The 22,882-nt window shown below is 32.0% G+C and overlaps 1 protein-coding gene across 1 annotated transcript; it reads left to right on the forward strand.

Moving 5' to 3' along the window:
• Positions 1-6,159: 6,159 nt before the first annotated feature.
• On the forward strand, positions 6,160-22,877 carry LOC130891446 (glucose dehydrogenase [FAD, quinone]-like). The gene is made up of 3 exons (XM_057796209.1): positions 6,160-6,433; positions 8,850-9,068; positions 21,380-22,877. Exons 1-3 carry the CDS (start codon positions 6,232-6,234, stop codon positions 22,834-22,836), a joined length of 1,878 nt encoding a protein of 625 aa, XP_057652192.1. The 5' UTR covers positions 6,160-6,231; the 3' UTR covers positions 22,837-22,877.
• The last annotated feature ends 5 nt before the right edge of the window (positions 22,878-22,882 follow it).

The following is a 22,882-nucleotide window of genomic DNA, read 5'->3' on the forward strand; positions in this document are numbered from 1 at the left end:
CAAGTCCATTGAAGCGTTACTCTTGAACATTTGCATACATTTTGTGACTGGATTAAAGAATATCGACAATAACTGGATTCAAAAAATGCTGGTCTGACGATCGTCCATTTGTTGAGAAAAGCAATTATAATTTGCCAAAATATTTTAAAAATAAAATAGTAGCCAAAAAGAAAAGGAAGTTTGATTATGAGGGCAACGATCAACCCATAGAAACTGTGAAAACCCGGTATGAAACAGAGTTTTTTAACACCATGATTCTGTGATAAGTAGCGTGGAATCGAGATTGATGTCTTTAAATCAACATTTTTAAAATTTTGGTTTTCTCTATGACTTAAACAAGTTAAGAAAAATTCCAAAAAGGAAATACTGAAAAACTGTCAGGATTTACAAAGTCCTCCAAATAGGTGAGAGCAGTGACTTCCAGCCTTATGAGTTATGAGGATCCCAAATTTACCCATTAAAGACGTGAAACATCTGCTCCAATATATCATAGAGAACGATTTGAAAGGAATTTACCCAAATATTAACATTGTCATTAAAATTTTGTTAACAATACCTGTAAGTACTGCTTCCGCTGAAAGGAGTTTTTCAAAATTAAAACTAATTAAAAATTATTTAAGAAATACTATGGGTCAAGAAAGACTTTCAGCGCTGGCAGTTTTATCTATTGAAGTAAATGTAGCATCTAAGATAAATTACGGACCAATCATTGAGGAGTTCAGTAAAATCAAAAGTAGAAAATTTCTGTTTCTTCAATTATTTCTTTTTTTTTTCATTTTTGTTTAATGTTCCACCTAATTTTTACTTATACCACAGAAGTATAAGTAAAAATTAGGTTTTATTCTTAATGAATAAAAAACTGTTTTTTCAAGTGATTTTTTATTTTATATTTCCTCCTTTTTGCACCATCAAAGCGCCTCGCGAACATGTGTGTGCTCGACAACCTGAAGCGGCTATGTAGGAACACGTATACCTAACTGTGTGCGTGTAATGATACCATTTGTTGAAATAAACCCCTATATTTTTTATTACTTTTACAATCAAAGTTACATACGAACAATCAAATCAAATATATATTAGTGTTAGTAAATGACATCCATGATACTTAAGAAAAAGCTATTTAAGCCAATTTGCCTGGAAACTTCGACCATCCCTTTTTATTCGCCAAGGGGTCAAAATCGTTAGTGATAGTGATAGTGATAGTATTCAATCGTGAAGAACTATAATAGGGTGTTTGTATTTATTTATTTTTCTGTTTATTTTATAAGTTCTTGGTATGAAATAACATCAGAAATTAAAATATTTAATCAAAAGGAAAAAATTAATACCCATCTAAATATTTGATTAAAAATCTCGAAAATTTCAAATTTTTAATGCATAAGAAAACGATTCTCATTAGTTTTCATTTGTGACGTCATAGGTTTAAAAAAAATTGAGCAGTTGTCTGCCTCACGAGGTTATCGTTACCGGCAACGTAGCGTGTGCTGTTAAAATACAGTTTTTATTTATTAGTTGTGTTTAAATAAAAAAAATTTCTATATATAAGAATAAAGTGAATAAACGTTTTGTGGTTTAAGTTCTTATAGTATTACATAATGAGGTTAAAAATTGAAACCATAATAAACTTGATTACTATAAAATATTGAAATATGTAAAATTTGAATCTTACTTACATTAAAATGATCCTGGCAACGAAAATAATTACATCTCGCAGGATCGTTAAAACGACCAATACTTTCAAACTATTTTTTTTGTATATTCGATTTCTTGGCATCATAAAAAATACTTTATCAGATGTGTTAGTCGTGATATTTTCACATCACACAAAACATGATTTATATACCATTTTTCAAATTAATCAAAGTTCAATATTAACGCTTATTTCAGAATAAATGTTGTATTTACTTTGTATCATATGCTCAGTGTTTATTTTATACTTATGACGTCACGCAATATATCGGCCTTACTGAAATGTTTAAACTACCTACAAAATTTTCAATAATTTTTTTAATAAAATAATAAATATTGATCAAAGAATTAGAAAAAAACTATAATAAAAGATGTATTTGAACTATCCAAAACTATTTTTTTCTCAAACCATGTAAATACCCTATACATCCTAATATAGATATATAATGCAATCGTTCTTTTAGATAGTTTTCTTTTCACGGTTAAACAAATATATTTTTTATGATTGTATGTATGTGTATGGAATACAGATGTATTAATAATAATGCAAAACTTACAATAAGTCTAATAAAATATCTTACTTTAAGTGGAGTTATTCTCGTTTGTATCGGGTGTCCCAATAAAAATGGTTCTCGGCCATATCTCGCGAACCGTTTATAGTACAGCTTCGGGAAAAAAAAATTATAACAAAAGTGACCTCGAGAGAAACCTAGAAATTATTTACAGAGCTGTAGGTCCACCGCTAGAGGGCGTAATTAAATACCAAAAATTATAAAATGAATAATTTACAAATTTTGCCTAATTAGGATGCATTCAAACTATGATTATCGTATTCTTCAAGAAATTCAGCGAATATTTGATCTTACAAGTTTTAGTCTATCTCTTCAAAAAAGAGGTGGGGGAAGCGGGAACTTTATTATGAGAAAACGCCTGTAAGTCCAGTTCTACTTAACCTATCTATGCAAACTTAGTCTTTTTGAAGAGAGCTGCTCCTTTCTACCAATGTAAGAGTTATAATTTTGAAGCAACCTAATGAGTAATGTATACGCTAGAGGGCGTTATTTATTTATTTTTTTAAATCTAGCTTACCTTGAAAAATGTTGAATGGAAACATGCAGTTTTAATTAAGGAATATAAAAGAAGACCAAATTAGCAACAGAATAGCGGAAACCGCATGTCGATATCTTTTTCGTATTACGAGATATCCGAAGAAATGTGTAAATTTTAAGCATTTTCCTTTAAACATAAATTACTCCGGATTGACTGAACGGATTTTAACATTTTTTGACTCCTCAAAATTGTCTTTTCTTGTTCTATTAGTAATAGTTACAATTATTATGTCAATATTACTTAAATATGCTGTCACCGGGAAACTGCACTATGGAAGTTAAAATGGAAATATATAAAAACAAGTAGTGGGCCATGAAAAAAACAAAACAAAAAGATATGTCTTGTGTCAAATTAATAAACCTAATAATTTGTTCATTTACGTGTCATTGCGATTTGTGTGCATTAAATTCGATATAAAATTTACTTATAAGTTGTATTTAAGATGATTCTTACAAACGAATAAGCATTTGATATGATAGGAATTTACTTTGAATGTATGAGAAATGCAACTGTTGCGGCTAGGGTATATGCCAAACAATATCCCCAAAGACGTCATCCCGGTAGCAGAGTTTCTCGTCGACTCGTATACCGTTTAAGAACGACTGGAAATGTAAATCTTCCTGCATTTAGAAGACGCGGCAGAGGTCGTTCAGAGGAAAACACAATAAATGTTTTGGCATATGTGCAATTTAACCCGCATTTCAGTATTAGAGCAATAAGTAGAGACTTGGGAATAAGCAGAACCACCAATCAACGTATTTTGACAGGACACAGGTAAATTATGATGTGAAAAGATATGTTTCTTAAATAAAATATACCCGAATAATATTATTTGTGGGCATGGTTATATGTTAACACAATAATTTATTTATCATTCCGGAAAGATATTTAATAGGACATTATAATTCTTCTAGATTTCATCCATATCATATAGTACTGCATCAACAATTGGTTGATCGTGATTATAACAGAAGTTTGGATTATTGCAACTGGTTACTACATACGGTACATGACGACCCTCAATTACTGTCACGTATTTTGTGGTCAGACGAAGCTACATTTAGTAGTGATGGTACGATTAACCGGAATAATGTGCACTATTGGTCACAGAATAATCCACGCTGGATGGAAGAAGTTCAATATCAGGGGCGATGGTCGGTGAATGTATAGTGTGGTATTGTAGATGGTCAGATAATTGAACCTTTTATTTTTGACAACGCAATTAACGGGGACCGCCACCTAAATTTAATAAGGGATGAATTACCACTTCTTCTAGAAGATATATCACTAGCAACTCGTAGGTCTATGTTGTTTCACCACGAAGGGTGTCCGGCGCATTTCTCCAGACGAGCTACAGAGTTTTTAGATAATGCTTACCCAGCTTGGCCAGGTAACCAGACTTAACCGTTTTAGATTTCTATCTCTGGGGCAGGATTAAAGACCTTGTTTGTGCAATTAGACTCACTACTAGAGATAACATTATCGAGAGAATACGAAACGCCATTCAGATTATTTCGAAAGCAAAAATTGAGACTGCTGTTCAATCTACTCTTCAAAGAATAAACGCTTGTATCGAAAATGTTGGGCGACAATTTGAACATTTATGTCGTTACTAGCGAGGTACCTTAAGTTATATTTCCATTTTAACTTCCATAACGGAGTTTCCCGGTGACAACATAAGTAATATTGATATAATAATTGGAACTATTATTAATAGAACAAGGAAAGACAATTTTGAGGAGTCAAAAAATGTTAAAATCTGTTCAGTCAACCCGGAGTAATTTATGTTTAAAGGAAAATGCTTAAAATTTACACATTTCTTAGGATATCTCGTAATACGAAAAAGATATCGACATGCGGTTTTGACTATTCTGTTGCTAATTTGGTCTACTTTTATATTCCTTAATTAAAACTGCACGTTTCCATTCAACATTTTTTAAGGATAGCTAGATTTAAAAAAATAAATAAATAACGCCCTCTAGCGTATACATCACTCATTAGGTTGTTTCGAAATTATAACTCTTACATTGGTAGAAAGGAGCAGCTCTCTTCAAAAAGACTAAGTTTGCATGGATAGGTTCAGTAGAACTGGACTTACAGGCGTTTATTCATAATAAAGTTCCCTCTTCACCCCACCTCTTATTTGAAGAGATAGACTAAAACTTGTAAAATCAAATATACTACTATATAATCATAATTTAAATGTATCTTAATTAGGCAAAATTTGTAAATTATTCATTTTATAATTTTGGGTATTTAATTACGCCCTCTAGCGGTGAACCTACAACTCTGTAAATAATTTTCAGGTTTTTCTCGAGGTCACTTTTGTTTTAATTTTTTTCCCGAAGCTGTACTATAAACAGTTCCCGAGATATGGCCCAGAACCATTCTTATTGGGACACCCGGTACATATAAAAACTCTTCTATTGTAGGTATTTCAAAAAAAGATGTTGAATATGTTATTTACTGCGAGCACTATGCCAGGGAAAAACTGTACCTACTCGAAACTTATTTAAAGACTCGAACAAATCGAAAGATACAAACCCAAAACAATTTTTCTTAATGTTGGCTCTTTTAACTTTTAACCATTTCGTACTTTGTACCAAATATAAATTTATATATATTTCTAATAGCTTGATAATTCTATTTTATTTGCTCAGGTTTTATGGCTAGCTCGATCGATAACGATCAAGGAACTCCTCGATTAGGTTTGCAGTGTTACCAATTTGCGCGTAGCGCAATGCAAGTAATAAAAACAAAAAACCTAGCTAGTGTGACCATCATTCAATTTTAGAAATGTAGTACAACTTATTAATTACTGTTGTATACAAACTATACTATACCTATGATTTAACGTGACGAAAATGATTTTTAGATTTTCCGGTGGAAGTAATGCCTAAGCGTAAAAATATCTTACATGCCCTATGGGGCATGCAAGATCTTTCAAGCTTATCAATTTTTTTAACCGAGACAGACTTTGGTGAACGGCGCCCCGCAAATGTCGGGGATCTTAGCATTTGCTACTCTTGCTATGTGGCTAATCCGGTACTGAATATAACCAAAAAGAAATGTACTCTGAGGCTAATATGGTGTCACGCATTTTTCATATACACAAATTGTTCTTCTTATCTTTACTCTCCATTATTGCAAGAAAATCTATTGTTGATATTTGCCTTTACGCATAAAATCTATCAAAATTGATAACTTTTATTTTTAATGGTACTTATGTATTCACGCTTAACCATAAATCATTCTGTGTGATAATAGTGTATTAGAAAATATTTTGATAATAGGCCAAACAAGGTCAAAAGTCGAGACACTTTCTATTAAGTGTTATGTTATTTGTTTTAGACTAATAGACCAAACCTCAAAACAAAATTATTTATTCTAAAATATATATATATATATATATTCTTGCAGATAACGAAAATCATGAGAGTCGGCATGGAATACTGGAAGCTATTTGTTCTATTTTCGTCATATCTTTTTGTTGCAACAACGAAAATTTATGAAGACGAAACAGCCACTTTAAATCATTTTATTGATTTGATCAAAAATGGTGTTAGAAAAGCCACTAATTACGAGTTACCTACAGATGCGCGCATGCACGAACCTACAGATAACGATATAAACGGTAAGAATATATATTTTATTATTTTATAAAAAATAACTGGCGTACTTAGCATAAAACCACAATAACACATTGTCTGGTCAATTGTGATATCTCTCAAATGACGATAACTGATCAACTAAATGTAATAGCAATATTTGTGGATATTTTTGACCTACTTATTTTTTTGATAAAATTGTAAAAAATGTTGTCCTTAATGTTGGACCTTGAATATCATTGTTAGCCACACATTGAATCAAAGGGTACTTAAAGGAACATAATTCTAATGTTAAGTTAAAGGTCTCCCCTGACATTCAGCTCTGCTTGAGTTTTTGTTATTCGACCAATATGGCCATTATTTCTGATCGAATTTGACGGAACAACTAGATTTGTTTTTGAGTTATAAAGATCAATATTTCATCATATTGTATAATATTCAGGCCTTTCATTTAGCTTCAATATTCTTCACTATTCTTCTCCACTAGTTTCGGTCCTTTACTACTCCTCACTACTCAATCCTTTTTACCTTATTCATATCTAGCTGAACTTCTTGTGGTCATTTGTCTTTGGGTGCCATCTTCTATGTGTCCTAACCATCTTACTCTTTATATTTTTTGTTATTTTAGACTTCGAGTATATCATTAGTTCTCTGTTTGTATGTCTTCTCAGAGGATTTTCCTTTCCCATGCATGTAGAACTGCTGATCTTACAACTGTTTCACATGCTCTGATTTAAACTGCTCTTGTAACATTTTTTGCTTCACCTTCTTTGATAAGCCCACCGCTCTATTACCTCCCAGAAACCACTTATCTATATTAACTTTTAGAAAGTTATATTCTTTTCCACAAATTTACTAAAATCCTTCCCATTTATATGTTCGACCTTGTTAGTAACACTATGTCATCGGATGAGTCAGTGGATGAGTGTGAAAGAAAATGGCTTGGAAGCGAATCTTTTAATTCTTTTACATAAATATTAATTTTAAGATCAAATCTTACAAGGTGAATGAGGTTTAAAGGTAAGTGACTGTAATCAATTGCTGCATCCGAAGAAAAGATCATTAGATTTATCATTGCAGGGAAAGGCAGTCTTCATTGTAAATATACTTATTTAATAAAATTGTGAAGTTATGTAATCAAAAAGATAGTTTGGAAGTGAGGATAAGGTAGGATTAATTTGAATATAGGTGTTTGAGGATCATGAAGCGTTATTCATCCAGGATACGTACATTAAAACTTGTATTGAATTAATCTCACCTTTTTCTTTATATAAATATTGAATCTTTGATGAATCTCTTCTATAGCTAACAATGCTGGTGAGATATAATCACACCTTTATCATTTTTTTTTAATTCAACCCCGTATATATACTAGATATATCGGCTTATCTTATATCCAACTCCACTTCTCCATTTAGATTCATACGATCGGTTCCTAAACTAATAAACGAATTAGGACCGATCGCATGCGCATTTTCATAATTATCATTCGCTGAAGTGCCTGAACTGATTCGGAATCAGACCCGCGAACAAAGCTATTGTCTTGTCAGAAAACTCTGCTTGTATAGATTTTAAAAAGATTCTAGAAATACAGCTGCATCCTTACTAATATTATAAATGTGAAAGCGTATTTGTTACGCTTTCACGCAAAAATTATTTGACGAATCATCATGAAACTTTGTACACATATTCTGGGAGGTACTAGAAGTAACATAGTATACTGTTTATTAAAAAAAATATTTTTCATTAAAATAAAATTTTTGTCAACAAATATCAACATTTTGCTACTTCAGGTCCATTTAACATACAGTAATGAAGTTCATACCCTAAATACTATATTATCGACGTACATCCAATTCAATTGACTATAGTTTCAGCTGTTTGGAATTTTTGAGGTTTGAGGAAGGTACAATGGTACCTTCAGTGACTGTCACTGAAAGCGTATGTCTAACAAATGCCAGGGAAGCGTAAATCTATATTATCTAAAAATTCGTCACGGGCCTTAGCACCAAAAAATGAAATGGTTAATAAGAGTAACACCGACATTTTAAAAGATGTGCAAGGAGAAATGAAGGAATATTTGTCGATGGATACGGAACTAAGTTTTTAAATTCCCTTGAACTGTCAGGTGCACCGTCACATAAACCTCAATTAAAACTAAATGTACGAGTAATGCTGATGCGCAATCTAGATGCTCCTCGGCTATGTAATGGATCAAGGCTTCATATAACAAAATTGGGGCAGAATATACTTGGTTCTACTATTTTAACTGTTGCCGGCAAGTGAGAAAGTGTTATCATACCTCGGATTCCAATTATTCCTACTGACCTTCCTTTTCAATTTAAAAGAGTTTAGTCTCCTCAGTTTAACAATATCGTTCCGTGTATGTTACAGCAGTAATTTTAGATCCCGCCCAGTTTAAAGCTTTTCTTTTCTTTTCAGATTATGGTACTTACGATTTTATAATCATTGGTGCAGGAGCAAGTGGCACAGTACTAGCAAATAGGTTATCGGAAATAACATCATGGAAAATTCTTTTAATAGAAGCCGGAGACTTTTCTGATGGAGGTTTGATAAACATTCCTGCTTATTTTGACTACCATATCAAATCTAAATACAACTGGGGCTACAAGTCGGTTCCTCAAAAAAACTCGTGTCTTGGTAAGAAATTGTCATTTATTCACCCACTTTGTCGTGATGGATGCGATGAATTCAAACGCACGTTATATATTATCTTACTTCTACTTTATTTACTAACCAACTATTTAATATTGTAAGTGCACTTATCAATCAATAATAATAACTACTCCCATAGCGAATTTTGATTCTTGCAATGGGTTCAGTATAACTAGATTGAGCTCTGCAGCCTTTTTGTATAACAATTATTTTTTATGTTTGCAAATTGCGTTTAATTTTGTGTACATAGTTCTCATGAAATGAACACAATATGTTCCATTTTCCTTATCACTACTATTTTCTGTTCCGTCCAAATACACAATGTTTCTTCATTCTTCTCGATATTTTTTTCATTTCCCATAAGTATATTTAGCGCCAATAAAGGATGTTCTGTCTTTCCATTAAAATTTTTCATTTATTGATACACTTACGAAAATGGAAACCATCAGTTTTAAGAATACGCCTTAATTTATATTTGCTGTACAGGAAAACCATGTCGTCTTACAACTTTCTTGGAGTTGAAGCAAGTTTTGTTTCTAAAGGAAATTTTGGAATGGTGCATCTATTAATAGAGAGATTAGCTTCATCTATTTGATTATTAATGGAAGATCTTGTTCTATTTTTCCCAGGAGATGAGAGTAATTTCTTGGGTTCTTTCTTTTTCTTTCCTCATCTTCCTTCACTAAATCTACTATCATCTATAATTAAAATAAACAACTACAAACATCGTGTTCAATCTTATTCATAATATGACACGAAAATTAAACTTTTTATAATAATTTCAAGTTATAATAATGAATATTCAAGACAAAAACATTTTTACAGTATTTCGTTTTATGAATTTATCCTAGTATAAGGCACTGCTCTTTCCTATTTACTTTTTAGAGGTGATAGAGGCGATAAACGTTAATTATTCCCTCTTTATTGCAAAACCTATTTAATATGTTGGTTACAAACTCTCTTTTTGGGCTATAAGAGTTTTTAACTGTGTATTTTTATGTATAATTACAATCTTTCTGCACTTTTCCCGATCTAAGAAGATCCAACTCGCGCATCGAGTTTCGTTTGTGTGATTCCAATCGCCTAATAAATTTTTGCTACTGTAATGTTTTTCGTATTTATTTACACTCTATTCATGGAGTTTCTTACGTTCTTAATTTATTTACACACTATACAATGCAATTAACTTATAAATATAACTTAAACAATTTCTGCCATTACTTTTACCATTGTATAAAGAATAGGATCGTAGGTTAATGTTATGAGGATATCATTTGACGAGATGGACGTTCCCAATAGATGGCAGTGGAGAGTTGGCGTCCACAGCACGTCTTTTCTTACTGTACGTCGTAGCTTGAATTACGTGGTTTCTTAGTTTTGGTTGCCGAATTACCCCAATAAGAGATGACGCCAAAATTATTTAAAATATTATATTCAACCCTTAAGCAGTGTTGTAAAGTTTCTTATTTTGGGTACCTATAGCAAAGTTGCAATTTGAGTTCATTATTGTATTGTGTTCATTGCAAGGGCGTATCCAGTTCAAAACAGAAGAGGGGGCAGCTTCCTGAATTTTTTAGCCTACTTCTTAAAGGTAGAAGGGGGGATGTATAAAACAACACATATAATAACAACAGGAATCATTTATTAAAAAAAAAATATTAGTTTGTCAATATTAGTTTTCGCGGATTGCTTGCAAACTTTCCCACTACAACTTCCACTAATTTCTCCTCATTTGCAAACAACCACTAACGATGAATGCTAAGCATAGCTAAGCCGTTTCGTCTATTTTCACTAAAATTGCTCCTTAACCATGTTTTGATTCTTCGAAGAGAACTAAATGAACGCTCGATAGTGCTGGTGGTGCATGGTTGCAAAAGTAGTATTATAAGAGCCCTTCGAATTGTCGGGGAAAACATTTCAGTTTCTTTTAAAATCTCTGATGTTTCCGGTATCTTCTTATTCCACATTTTAACCCATAATTCACTCTCTCCTTCGATGCCTTCTAAATTGTAGAAAGATACACAAGGTGAAATACTTTCTATCCATTCCTCCAATGAAACGTTTTTCATTTTCATATTACCCGGATGAAAATGGGCCAATGAAAATGCGGGCGATTTGTCTGCAGAAAATCTTACTTGAAGAGATCCAATTATCGAATCTAAGTAAGGAATTACTAGAGATCTTCTCCAAAATTCGTTTGAATTTTCGATTGGAGGATCGCTTCTGTGATTTTGTCGGCCGACTACACAAGGGATGGTTATATCAACATTCGAAGCCTTTGCTATACCGTCTGCTTCTTTCAAAATTTCAGCTGTCACTTTATCCGCATTTTCCGATGATTTTCTAACATTTCAAGAATTGTTCGAATGTGCTCGTTAACTTTGACTATATAGAGTGTTTTTATTTGAAGTTTATTTGCTACAGGTTCCAGAATGGCGAAATACTTAGCAAATAATGCAACTGATACGATAAATGAAGGTTTGCATGCTGCTGCGTGCATTTGAATGTTAACAATAAGTTTGCGTCGTAAAACAGTCTCGCGGAAATATGTAACTATCTCCTTAATAGTTCCAACGCTGTTTCGTATTTCCGGGATAGCATTCAAGTCGTTCACGACAAGGTTAAGCTTGTAAGAGCTATGGAAGTAGAAGGCTTTTTTATACTTTTGCCTTAATATGGCTTGCACGTCCGCCTCTTTTCCAGACATGGTGGAACATCCATCGAATCTTAATCCCACACACTTATCAGGGTCTAGGTTTAAGTTTGTCACAAAATCATCAATGGCTTTAGCAATACTTGTAGCATTAAGTCCTACAAGTTCTAAAAACTCTAAGAATTCTTCTTTGATTTCATTGGTATTTTCATCAAAGTAACGCAATCCAACCGAAAGTTGTTCCTTGCCAGATATATCTGCAGTTTCGTCAGTCAGAATGCTATAGGTACAAGCTTCTTTAATGTCTGAGACAATTTGTTTCCTTATTGAATCTCTACACAAACCAATTATATCATTTTGTATAATAGGTGATCGGTATGATGCGTTTTTTGGTCCGTGAGGAAAATGGTCTCCTAATTGTGAATCTCCTGCTTTTATGCATAAATGACATAATTCGATAAGCACGCCACCATTCAAGTTTTTGCCTCTAAGAGCTAAATCGTGTGTGCCGCAGAAAATGATACACGAAACAATTGAGGAAAGTACTTTCTTGTTTTTCTCTATTAATTGCTGTGAAGATCGTTGTAGTTAGATGTCAACTGGAACGACTTCCATTAATAATTTTGCAGATTCCATTGCAGTCTTGTGTCCATGGGTCAATGCATGTGCTTTGCAATAATCGTGTACATCCTTGTATTTAGTAAAGGTCTGATATGAAAGAAAGCCAACCACCTCGAATCATGCTCGCTGATGGCGGAAAAAGCACACAGTATTTACAAAAAGCTCCTTTGAGCCGTCTTGAGTAAGCTAACCATGGCGAATATATCTCCAACCAGTGATAATTGAATTTCCTCTTGAGGTGTTTGGCATCACCCCCAAAATCATAGTTTTTAGAGGGTATCTAGCAATTTTTAAGAAGATATTTCCTCTTCTCAGCTTGCATAGAGGTCGCCAGGTCAACGAATTTCCCAATATCATCTTCATGACAGTCCTAGTCTTCATTTTCAATTTTCGACGCCATAGATTGAACACTTTGGTCAATTTGAACTGTAGGAGAAGGTGCTTTATGTATTTGAAAACTAACGGTACGGTGGCGTTAGAAAATGTGCGCGCTTCAACAGATATAATAAATTAAATATTTTGAAATGAACTTGAAAATATGAACATATAGGTTCAAGGTCAAAAATTTCAAAAATATTCACGTAAAAACTGTCTTCAGTCTTTATATACCCTTCCTCCCATATCATAGCTCCGTTATCAGTGATACAAATTTTGTAAAATTTTGGTTAACAGTACTTACCCATCAGGTGAACATGACGCAAGAAAAAAATATATAAATATAAAAACTGTATAAGGTTTCATCAAAGTATCCCTATTTTTACCAAATTACTAAATCAATGTGAAAGGTCTGTACAGGTATATTTTATCCTTGCTTTATCTTTTACCGTTTCCGAGATTTATACTACCCTGTGGCCGGTATAATATCATTACAGACTTTCGTCTCGCTAGCCTCATCTGTCACGGCCTAGAATTTTTACCCCCAGCGCACGTAAAGAAGTTTCAGTTCAAAAACCCAAAAGTAAGAAGAACCTATACTTATTACTATTATTACTAAAAGTTTTCTAATATCTATTTCTTCTAAATAAGTGAAGGGCACGAAACAAATAAACAAAAACTTAATTGTATAAATACCGTAAAATAAAATTGCTGGGAATCGCACTTAAGCTTTAGGAATCAGGAAGACGGGAACAAATAACAAATAACTGCATTCATTGAACAAAACTCCAACTCCAAATAATTAAAATAGTAAACCAAAACAATGATTAATGCGGCATCAGCACGGACAGCACGTGACCATCAGGCGTGAAACTCGGCGCGGCATCGTTATCGGTCCAAATCAGTCGAACCATAATAAAGGACCAATTAAAGCGGCGAGTGGTGAGGGCCACGTTGCTGTAGGAGCCCTTAGTATAGTACGGGCGTTGGTACATGGCAGGCATCCTATTGCAATTAGTTTAAATTAAGAAAAAAAAATTACAAAAAATATTAATTTCATCTATACATATTTCGTTATAGGCAGTAAGTTGAAAAATCTTTGTTAGAAAGGGGGACAGCTGACCCCCCTTGCCCTCCCTGAATACGCCACTGGTTCGTTGTATTATTGTTGAGTTTCGTTGGTTGTGCATTTGGATTATTTTTTTATTTGAGAATCGTTGAACTTGGATATACATATATTTCATTTTTAAGGTAAGTGGATATTATCACAATTAATATACATCACTACTCTCTTAATTAATATATTCAAATTATAAGGGGCGCTAGATGTATAAATGCTACAGCTTACAATTTCGAAAAAAAAACTGTATATTTAGCGAACTACTTACTAAAATGTATTTATATAACAAATAATCACTTCTTCTTTTCAATTTTTTAGAGATGGCTGGAAATAAGTGTGGTTATTTCAAGTGTGGACTAAGTAAGAGATCCTACAATTAAAATTTACCGATTTCCTGTGAATGTACCTACCAGATGTCAAAAATGGATCATACACTCGGGTGAGTTACTTTTAAGACAATTATTTTTCATAAAGGAATAAAAAATAGTGAATGTGAATAAGTGACTGTTTACAAATGTTCAATACTAACCATAAGTAGGAATTTAATTATCGTCAAATATAAGATAATTCGTCAAATAGTTTTTTCTGATAATGAGTTTATTTGTATTATGGTCGCATTGCATATTATACGAGTACAATGATTTACTACAAATTCCAAATCCATTCAATCTTATAAACTTATCAAAAGTACTTGAATCATACCTAAATTTAAACTTAGAAACCAGCTTTATAGTAAAGACAAACAGAATAGAATAAAAAATTTTTGAAAATATTTCAAACTTATACATAAACACAACTAACCGATTACAAAGGACTGAACTTTATTTTTTCTTATTTTTTTATGTTTATGAACTAAGCACATAATAATAAGATAGTTTGTCTGTGTGTTTATATTTGGAAATTATCCTGTCAATGAGGCAAAAATTTCACCTGTTCAAATGTATATAAACTGTTTTTTTTATCACATATAATATGGTTATAATTCTATATTCTATGCCATAACAGATTGAAAAAATAGTAACAATTCGAGAGAAAATTATAATTTCAATTCAAGTTATACATGAAAATTATGCTTTTGTCTTATCCAGTATAGAATGTTTGAATGAAATAATATCAAATACTAGTTTTATTTGAATACAAACTTACTCTAGACATGTACCAACAAATCTTCGATACGACGTTTCGTGCCTTTACGAGGCAAATGGTTTTTAATGAGGATATGCTTATTTATTATAATTATTAGTCAATTTAAGCGATATAGCACACTTTTGTCTCGAATAACTAACATCACTAATGCTTATTCTTAAATACGTTTCTGTCATAGATACTCGTTTTGATTTTGTCAAAAAATGTACTGAGAGCTTTAATTTAAACATTACCTCGTGTTTTCTATATAAAGAAGAACTTTTTCAACCAATGTAATGTCCCTCCATAATATAATCACCAGTTTTGTCCATTGTTCATTTTTGTCCTCATATCTGTTAAGGGTAACAATATAGTAATGCCATATACCATCTTACGATTGTTGAATACTTTCAATAAAAATGAATTTTAGTTTCAATTTTATTATATATATATTGCAAAAAACACATTTAACAAGAAATAATTTTATTTGCTAGTAAGTACCCGCTTTTATGACCATACATAGGTACTTGGTTCAGATAAGTAGACCTTTTGCCTGCTTTTATTATACCATTAAACAAACAGATGGTTTTGTAAGCATTTATGATCTCATTATAAATTATAATTTCTGAAAGTTGAAGGTAGCAACTAGCTCCCTAAGTACATTTTTCCAGTCGCACATTATGAATGAATTTATCATCCCAACAAATATTGATGTTAGTTATTTATTTCACGATTTACCTATCCATAACTTCCTACAGTGATAATAGAAACAGCCTATTTGAAACTATAGAACAAATTGATTATTTTTAAAAAATGTTATGTATAAAAAATCCTGGAGAAGAGCAATTTATATTTTCAACTGTAGTAGTTGGTGTCTTTTTTGTAACGTTATAACTATATTAAATATGACGACTTGGATATATTTTTTAATGGTATATATTTTTTGTATTGCACTTTAATAGGTTATAATTTCAAAAATATATAACTCATGCTTGATTTACCTATAACAGATTTGTGAATAAAATCATTTTGTTAAATTAGAACCAGTAGTAATATAAATACATTTAACTCAACAATGAGCTCAGTTTTAACATTTCTATATTATTTTGTGGTCAATCCAAAAAGTATAAATAGATAATACAATAAATAATATTTTCGATTATTATAACATTTGGCTCTCCAATGTGAAACCAAGACCGGTCCTGGGTTAGTTGGTACACTTATCTGTAAGGATGACGCCATTGTAAAAATATCTTTACACAATGATAAAACTGACAAAACGATTATAAGTAGGTATTTTAGTAGTAGTGGATAGGACATTTTTTTTTCTTTATTAGAAAGAGTTTTTTTATTTATTGGTCTTATCCAAATTTTCGCATTGATCCGTAACTTTCATTACAAAGCCAATGAATATAATATTTATATTAAAATCAGATTATTTAAATAATTTTGGTACGTATATACTTTTTGTATATTTTTTATTTCTGGTTTTGTTCCAATTCTTTTGAATGATCTTTTTTGTTTGATTTTAAAAACCCTTATTAAAGATAAGTATGAGAGTGTTTTTACCGTTGTTGTGAGCATAACAAGAAATTTCAATGATGTGTAGTTGTTTTTGAGAATGATACACAGGTATCACATAATTTGGGAAAATTCTGTCATTCCGACGATGATATAAGATACAATTAGGGAAATTCCAAATATGGGTACTACTAGTCGTTATTCCATTTATGCCCGTTATTGAAATGAAATAAATTCAAGTTTTTGAATAACCATAACCATTACAATAAATATGTATGTTAACATTGATGTTCCTTATTTCAGGTAATGCTGTTTTGACAAACCTAAGCCAAAAATCACTAAGAACTAAGCTGATCTGCAGCAAACATTTCAATGAAAATATTAGTCAATCTAAAAGATTGCCTACTACTGCTGTACGTGAATCGGATAGTGAAAATTTGGATTAACAAATAATCCAATTGAATGTTTTCTCACACCCACAAACATATTCAAATAGTGATTTTATTGCCCCGATTCATTTCAGAAACATTGACATGACAGATAGTTCTATCAGTAACCATGAAGATGAAGAGTGGTTGAAAGAGTTACAGAACCTTCCATCTTGCTCTATGGGAATTGGAGTTAGGAAGCAGTAATTGCAAGAAGAAAATGAATGGTTGAGAAAGGAACTAACCAATGCTAGGAAAAAAGTCTATAACCTGAATACTCAATTGAGAGCTACAAAAAAAAGAATTATGAAAACGCAACTTTCTGCGAACGGTTTGTATGAAGAAGGAACGAGTTTTACAAAATCTCTTGGGAATATACAATTACGACATAAGATGAAATCCCCTTGGTTACTATCAGAAAAGAAAACTGCCCTGTCATTATTTTATAAAGGACCTAAGACATACAGATATTTGCGACAAAAAGGGTTTATTTTGCCAGCAATATCAACAGTGAAATCATGGGCTGCCAATTTCCGTTGCAAACCTGGATTCATTAAAAAAAAATTTATGCACCTTACTTTAAAGGCGGATACGATGCTGCCTTACGAGAAGAAATGTATTCTGATGTCCGACGAAATGTCTTGAATCTTGAGTACTACATGAAAACAGATTTAATTGAGTTCTCATGATCAGAGGAAGCTATAGCAACTGGAAAATTCCTATTGCCTAAAAATATTATGCTTTTTTGATGGTCCCCATCTGTTGAAATGCATTAGAAACAATTTTTTGAACAATATTTAATGGGCAGTTCTTATGTTTTTCTGACATACTTATGTCAGTTTATGATCTTGATCAAAGTAGCAAAACAGGAAAGGCCTTATTGAAACTGACTTATAAACACATCAATCCGAATTCTTCCGAAAAAATGAAGGTTAAATTAGCTGCCCAATTGTTGAGTCACAGTGTTTATTCTGCCATAATGACATCTTTGGAAACTAGTGAACTTATTTCAAGTACAGCTAAAAACACGGCTAACTTTGTTCTAACCATGAACAATTTATTTAATGCCCTGAATAGTACACGTTTACATTTAACAAAACCCTGTAATCGTGTTCTGAGCGATACGAATCCAAAAGTGCTTGCAGCTTTAAGCTCAGGATATGAATTATTGGAAAATCTATACAAAGTGGGAAAAAGGGAAATTTGACCAGACCTGATAGCTTTGATGGTTTTCTTCTCACCATTAACTCCTTTAAACAATTTGCAAGTGATCAAAAAAATGAAGGTTTCAATTATTTATTTACAGACAGACTAATTCAAAATCCGCTTGAAAATCAATTTTCTGTTTATCGTCAAAGAGGAGGGTATAACAGAAACTCAACAGTGAAAGCATTTCGAGCTGCATTTAAAATAAATATTTTCGCCAATTTAATGAAGCCACTTAGAAGTGCTAATACAGGCAGTCAACTGGATGATGATGATAATATACTGCTTTTACCAACAGATAACAATGAAGCACTCGCTTTATTAAATATAGAAGAAGAATCATCATCCGAACAAACGGATTTATCCACCAATTCAATTTCTTCCGAGGTACATTCAAATGATATTGCGACATTAGAAAATTGTTCTGTAATATATTTTGGGGGTTATTTAATTAAAAAATGTTTAGATCGATTCAATTGCCAAGACTGTAAAGTCAGTTTAGAAGCTTCTGATGACATAAACAGTGGACAAGAGCTTCTTATATTCTATAAGAATTATTATTTAAATGATAAGCGTGCATTGAAAACTCCAACAAGATTATTGAAAAATTTCACCATGATAGTACTTAATAGCTTCGACAAAAATATAGGGAAAATTTCAGATAATAAAATAATATTAAATTTGAAAAAAATTGTTGGAAAAATAGAAAAAATTACTACTCTATTTATATTGAAATCCGTCTGTTTACAATTTAATTGAAAGTCCAAGCATTAAGTAATGCCATAAGATGTTTATTGCCCAACCGACCTCTGACCTGTTAGAAGCTTCATGCTAAAAAATTATCATCTAGGTATCTTTAGAATTATAAGCAACAAATAAATTTAGTAAGTTCAGAATATCGACCACGGCATTTCTTCAAGAAAGGACATATTACACAACTGAAGAATTCTACAATGCCATTAATTGAATTATCAGTAAGATATTTAATTTAATATTGTCACTGTTCTACTAGCCTATTCTTTATACAATGCTTTTACTAATTAGTTGTTTTTACTTCAACTAAAACTAACTAACTGCGTTTACACAAATAATTTATATACCAACCTAAATATAATTCTACAAATTTATAGAACAGAAAGAAATAACTAAATATACTATTATATAGAAGAAATACTGTAAATAAACCACCTGCTACTAAAAAATTATATATAAATGAACATCAAACGAGCTCCGCCGTTCCGTGGATTCGCCGAATTTTAAAAATTTCAACATGAAAATAGCTCGAATCGAAACGTTCATACATTAATTAGAGTTATCTTAGTATTGGAGGATTCCAGAAATAAAACGAATTTTCATTGATAAATGATATATTAAATTAATAAAATGTTAATAGTAAATGCTTAAAAAATTAAAAGTATGTTCTCTTTATATTTAAATTTAAAGAATACTATTATCTACATCATTTGATAGACGAAGACAATGGTATTGCAGTTTTTATATATTAATGTTATTAATATATCACATTAGATCTCGGTATTAATTGAGGGGAACATATGGACTCACTATGTCAAAATTTTCATTACAGCTTTTTGCATTGAGACAATTGCGCTCCTCTATTTGGCAGTAATCGCGTTATGCACACTATTTACTTTGCGTTCATCCACAGTCATCCGAATTATGGTATCCCTCTATGGGGCAACTCTAGAAGAGTTCAAAGAGTTTTTACTCTTCAGAAGACTGCTTGGCGTATTATTCAAATTCAAATACAATTCAAATACAATATAATGAACTTGACGTTAGACTCAAAAAGAAGTTTCTAGATTTGCATACTGATAGAACGTAAAAAATATGAGCTAGAGTTGGTTAAATGAACTTTCAAAGTAATTTTTATCGCGAAATTGATTTTATGAAGTTGGAAACTATATGTCTTTCAATTTTTAACCTTACTTATTTCATTCTTACATATAAGATACGTCGCAAATCTAATTAAATATATTTAGTATATAAGTATTTATACTAGTCAATAAATCGGATCGTATCGTAATATGACAACATCGCGATAACGAATTTTTCCTCTTATATCTTGAGCCAACGTAGCGTAATTGATCTATAGTCGTAGCTCAAGAGCCATGCAACTGGTCTCAGTATATTCTCGTTTATGTCTTCTGAGAAAATTTCAGCCGCATCGGCCTAGTACTTTTGTTTTAAGCGCATGTGCAAGCGGGCGGGCTCGTGGAAAATAGCAATCGATCAGTCGCTTTTAGTTTTTAGAATGGAAATCGCGTAGCGAAATCAAAGATCGTTTTGATGCTCTATGTGGTGACTCTTCTCCTTGAATTACGAGCTCCAAAAATTGGTTTTATTAGTTTCATGTCGATTTTTTGATTAACCACGTCCATGTACCCTGAAAGGAATTACAAAAGAGGATAATCTCATATCTGCAGACCGTCTAGTGAAAATGCATGAATCTGTTTCGTGAATTGTTGCTGCGATCTCATAAAATATCGGATCAACTTCAAAGTGATTCAAGTAATCTAACAGTTGTTCTGGAGTTCGCCCAATGATTATAATGGTCTTAGTTGTCATTTTTACGTTTTTGAAAATCGACGAAACATTTAACTTATCGTGAGGTTAATTTCGATATACAGTGACCACATTACAAAAATGGAGGAAATCACACAACACACACAGAATTCTAACTGATGCTAATAGGTAGGCAAATAGCTAGATGTATTAGGAGGACAACATCAATGTGGAAATATGGGTAAACATTTGACTGCTGGAGTCTATTTTGAACCCACAACAGTAGTTGACAGTTAATAAAATAAAACGCTAAAATGAAGCTTTTGCATATTTGACTATTACTTCAAATATTCTGTTGGAATTGTTAAATTTAGTTTCTGATAAACAACAATCTTTATTCCGCGCTTGCACAACATATTAAGGTACTCATCTGTCCGTGGTACTTTGACGATATTTCGGCAGGCGACAATAACAAAGCATACTGATAATTTTTATATAGAATACGTAATTAAGTTGCATGTAATTGCATTATATTTAGTTTGAATAGGAAATTAATTCCTAGAACAGTAATTCTGTTTGTACTGCTCCCTTTATTATATTTAATAATACAGAATCATCCGTAAAGATTTTCATAATGTATAATGCGAATTAAATTTATTCAACTATCGTATTGATAGTTAAAAATATTTGAAAATTCATTATTATATTGAATTATTTATTATAGGTAATCGAAACAAATCCTGTTTGATAAGTTCTGGAAAAGGAGTAGGAGGTGGAACTTTGATTAATGGATTCATCTATTGTCGTGGTCCACGTGAGCAATACAATGAATTGGCTAAAGTGATCAATGATCCTTCTTGGAACTATGATAATTTATTACAGTATTTTAAAAAAACTGAATATTTTGAATGGACCAATCGTGACATACCGATAAATATATCATATCACGGGCAAGTTGGTTTATTAACAGTTCAAGATGGTATATTCGATAAAAAATACGCAACGCTATTTTTCGAAGCAAACAAGGAACTAGGTTATTCTCCAATCGATTACAATGGTCCTGATATGATTGGCTCTACTATCATTCAAAAATTCACAAAGTTTGGTAAGAGGCAAGATTTTGGAAACGTGTTTATAAGTCCTTTTCTTGGAAGGTCTAGCTTAGAAGTTACTACAAGAAGTTATGTCATAAAAATTGAGATTAATAACGTAACCAAGATAGCAGAAAGTGTTTTGTTTAGTAAAAATGGAAGAATTTACCAAGCGAAAGCTTCAAAGGAGATTCTATTATCAGGCGGAACTATAGCCAGTCCAAAAATTCTCATGCTTTCTGGGATAGGACCAAAAAATCATTTAGAAGCTTTGGGCATTGATGTAATTCAAAATTTAGAAGTAGGAAGTCGGTATAAGGATCACGTTATTGTACCAATACCATTGTCTACTGACCTTAAATTACAAGAAAAACCTTTTCCTGTTAAATTAGCACAATTCTTACGGGGTTACGGTGATCTAACATCTCCGACTTGTTCTCATAATTTAGGCTTTTTTCAGATAGATAAAAATATCAGTAAGATACCAGATTTTGAAATATTTTCGTATGTTGGTCAAAACTTAACAGCGACGATGCAACCGGAAGTTCAACCTGTCAAAAACACGAATATTTTCTTTTCAGTATCATATTTTGGCTCGAAATCAACAGGTTCGCTCCGATTAAAAAGCAATAATCCTTATGATTATCCATTAATAGACCCTAATTTACTTTCCGACGCTAATAACGAGGATATAGATGGATTGTACCGCAGTTTAAAATATGTCTTCAAGCTCGTGGATACTAAGCCGTACAAAAAATATAATTTAAAGTTTTTAGATGACCGTCCTCCGGAATGTGCAGTTTATCAATACAATTCCAAAGATTACTGGCAATGCTATTTAAAACAAGGTAGTATAAATGGACTGCATATGACAGGTACATGTGTTATGGGTACTGATCCATCGGAAGGGGCAGTAATAGATTCAAATTTGAAAGTGTTTGGAATAAAAAATTTAAGGGTCGTCGATTCCAGTATTTTTCCTGAACCTATAGTGGGACATTCGACTATTCCATGTGCAACGGTAGCTGAAAAAATTAGTGACGTGATTAAAATTGATTATGGACAAACTGTAGATAAGCTGTATTTCTAGACTAAATAGTATAAAAAAATTCAATAAAACATTTTACAATACCGTG

This window comes from Diorhabda carinulata, chromosome 3 (genome assembly GCF_026250575.1).
Source record: "Diorhabda carinulata isolate Delta chromosome 3, icDioCari1.1, whole genome shotgun sequence".
Classification (NCBI taxonomy): Eukaryota; Metazoa; Arthropoda; class Insecta; order Coleoptera; family Chrysomelidae; genus Diorhabda; species Diorhabda carinulata.

Coding starts and splice junctions, on each gene's coding strand:
- LOC130891446 (XM_057796209.1), top strand. CDS start 6,232: ATGAGAGTCGGCATGGAATACTGGAAGCTATTTGTTCTATTTTCGTCA. Junction 6,434..8,849: donor TACAGATAACGATATAAACG/GTAAGAATATAT, acceptor TTTTCTTTTCAG/ATTATGGTACTTACGATTTT. Junction 9,069..21,379: donor TCAAAAAAACTCGTGTCTTG/GTAAGAAATTGT, acceptor TATTTATTATAG/GTAATCGAAACAAATCCTGT.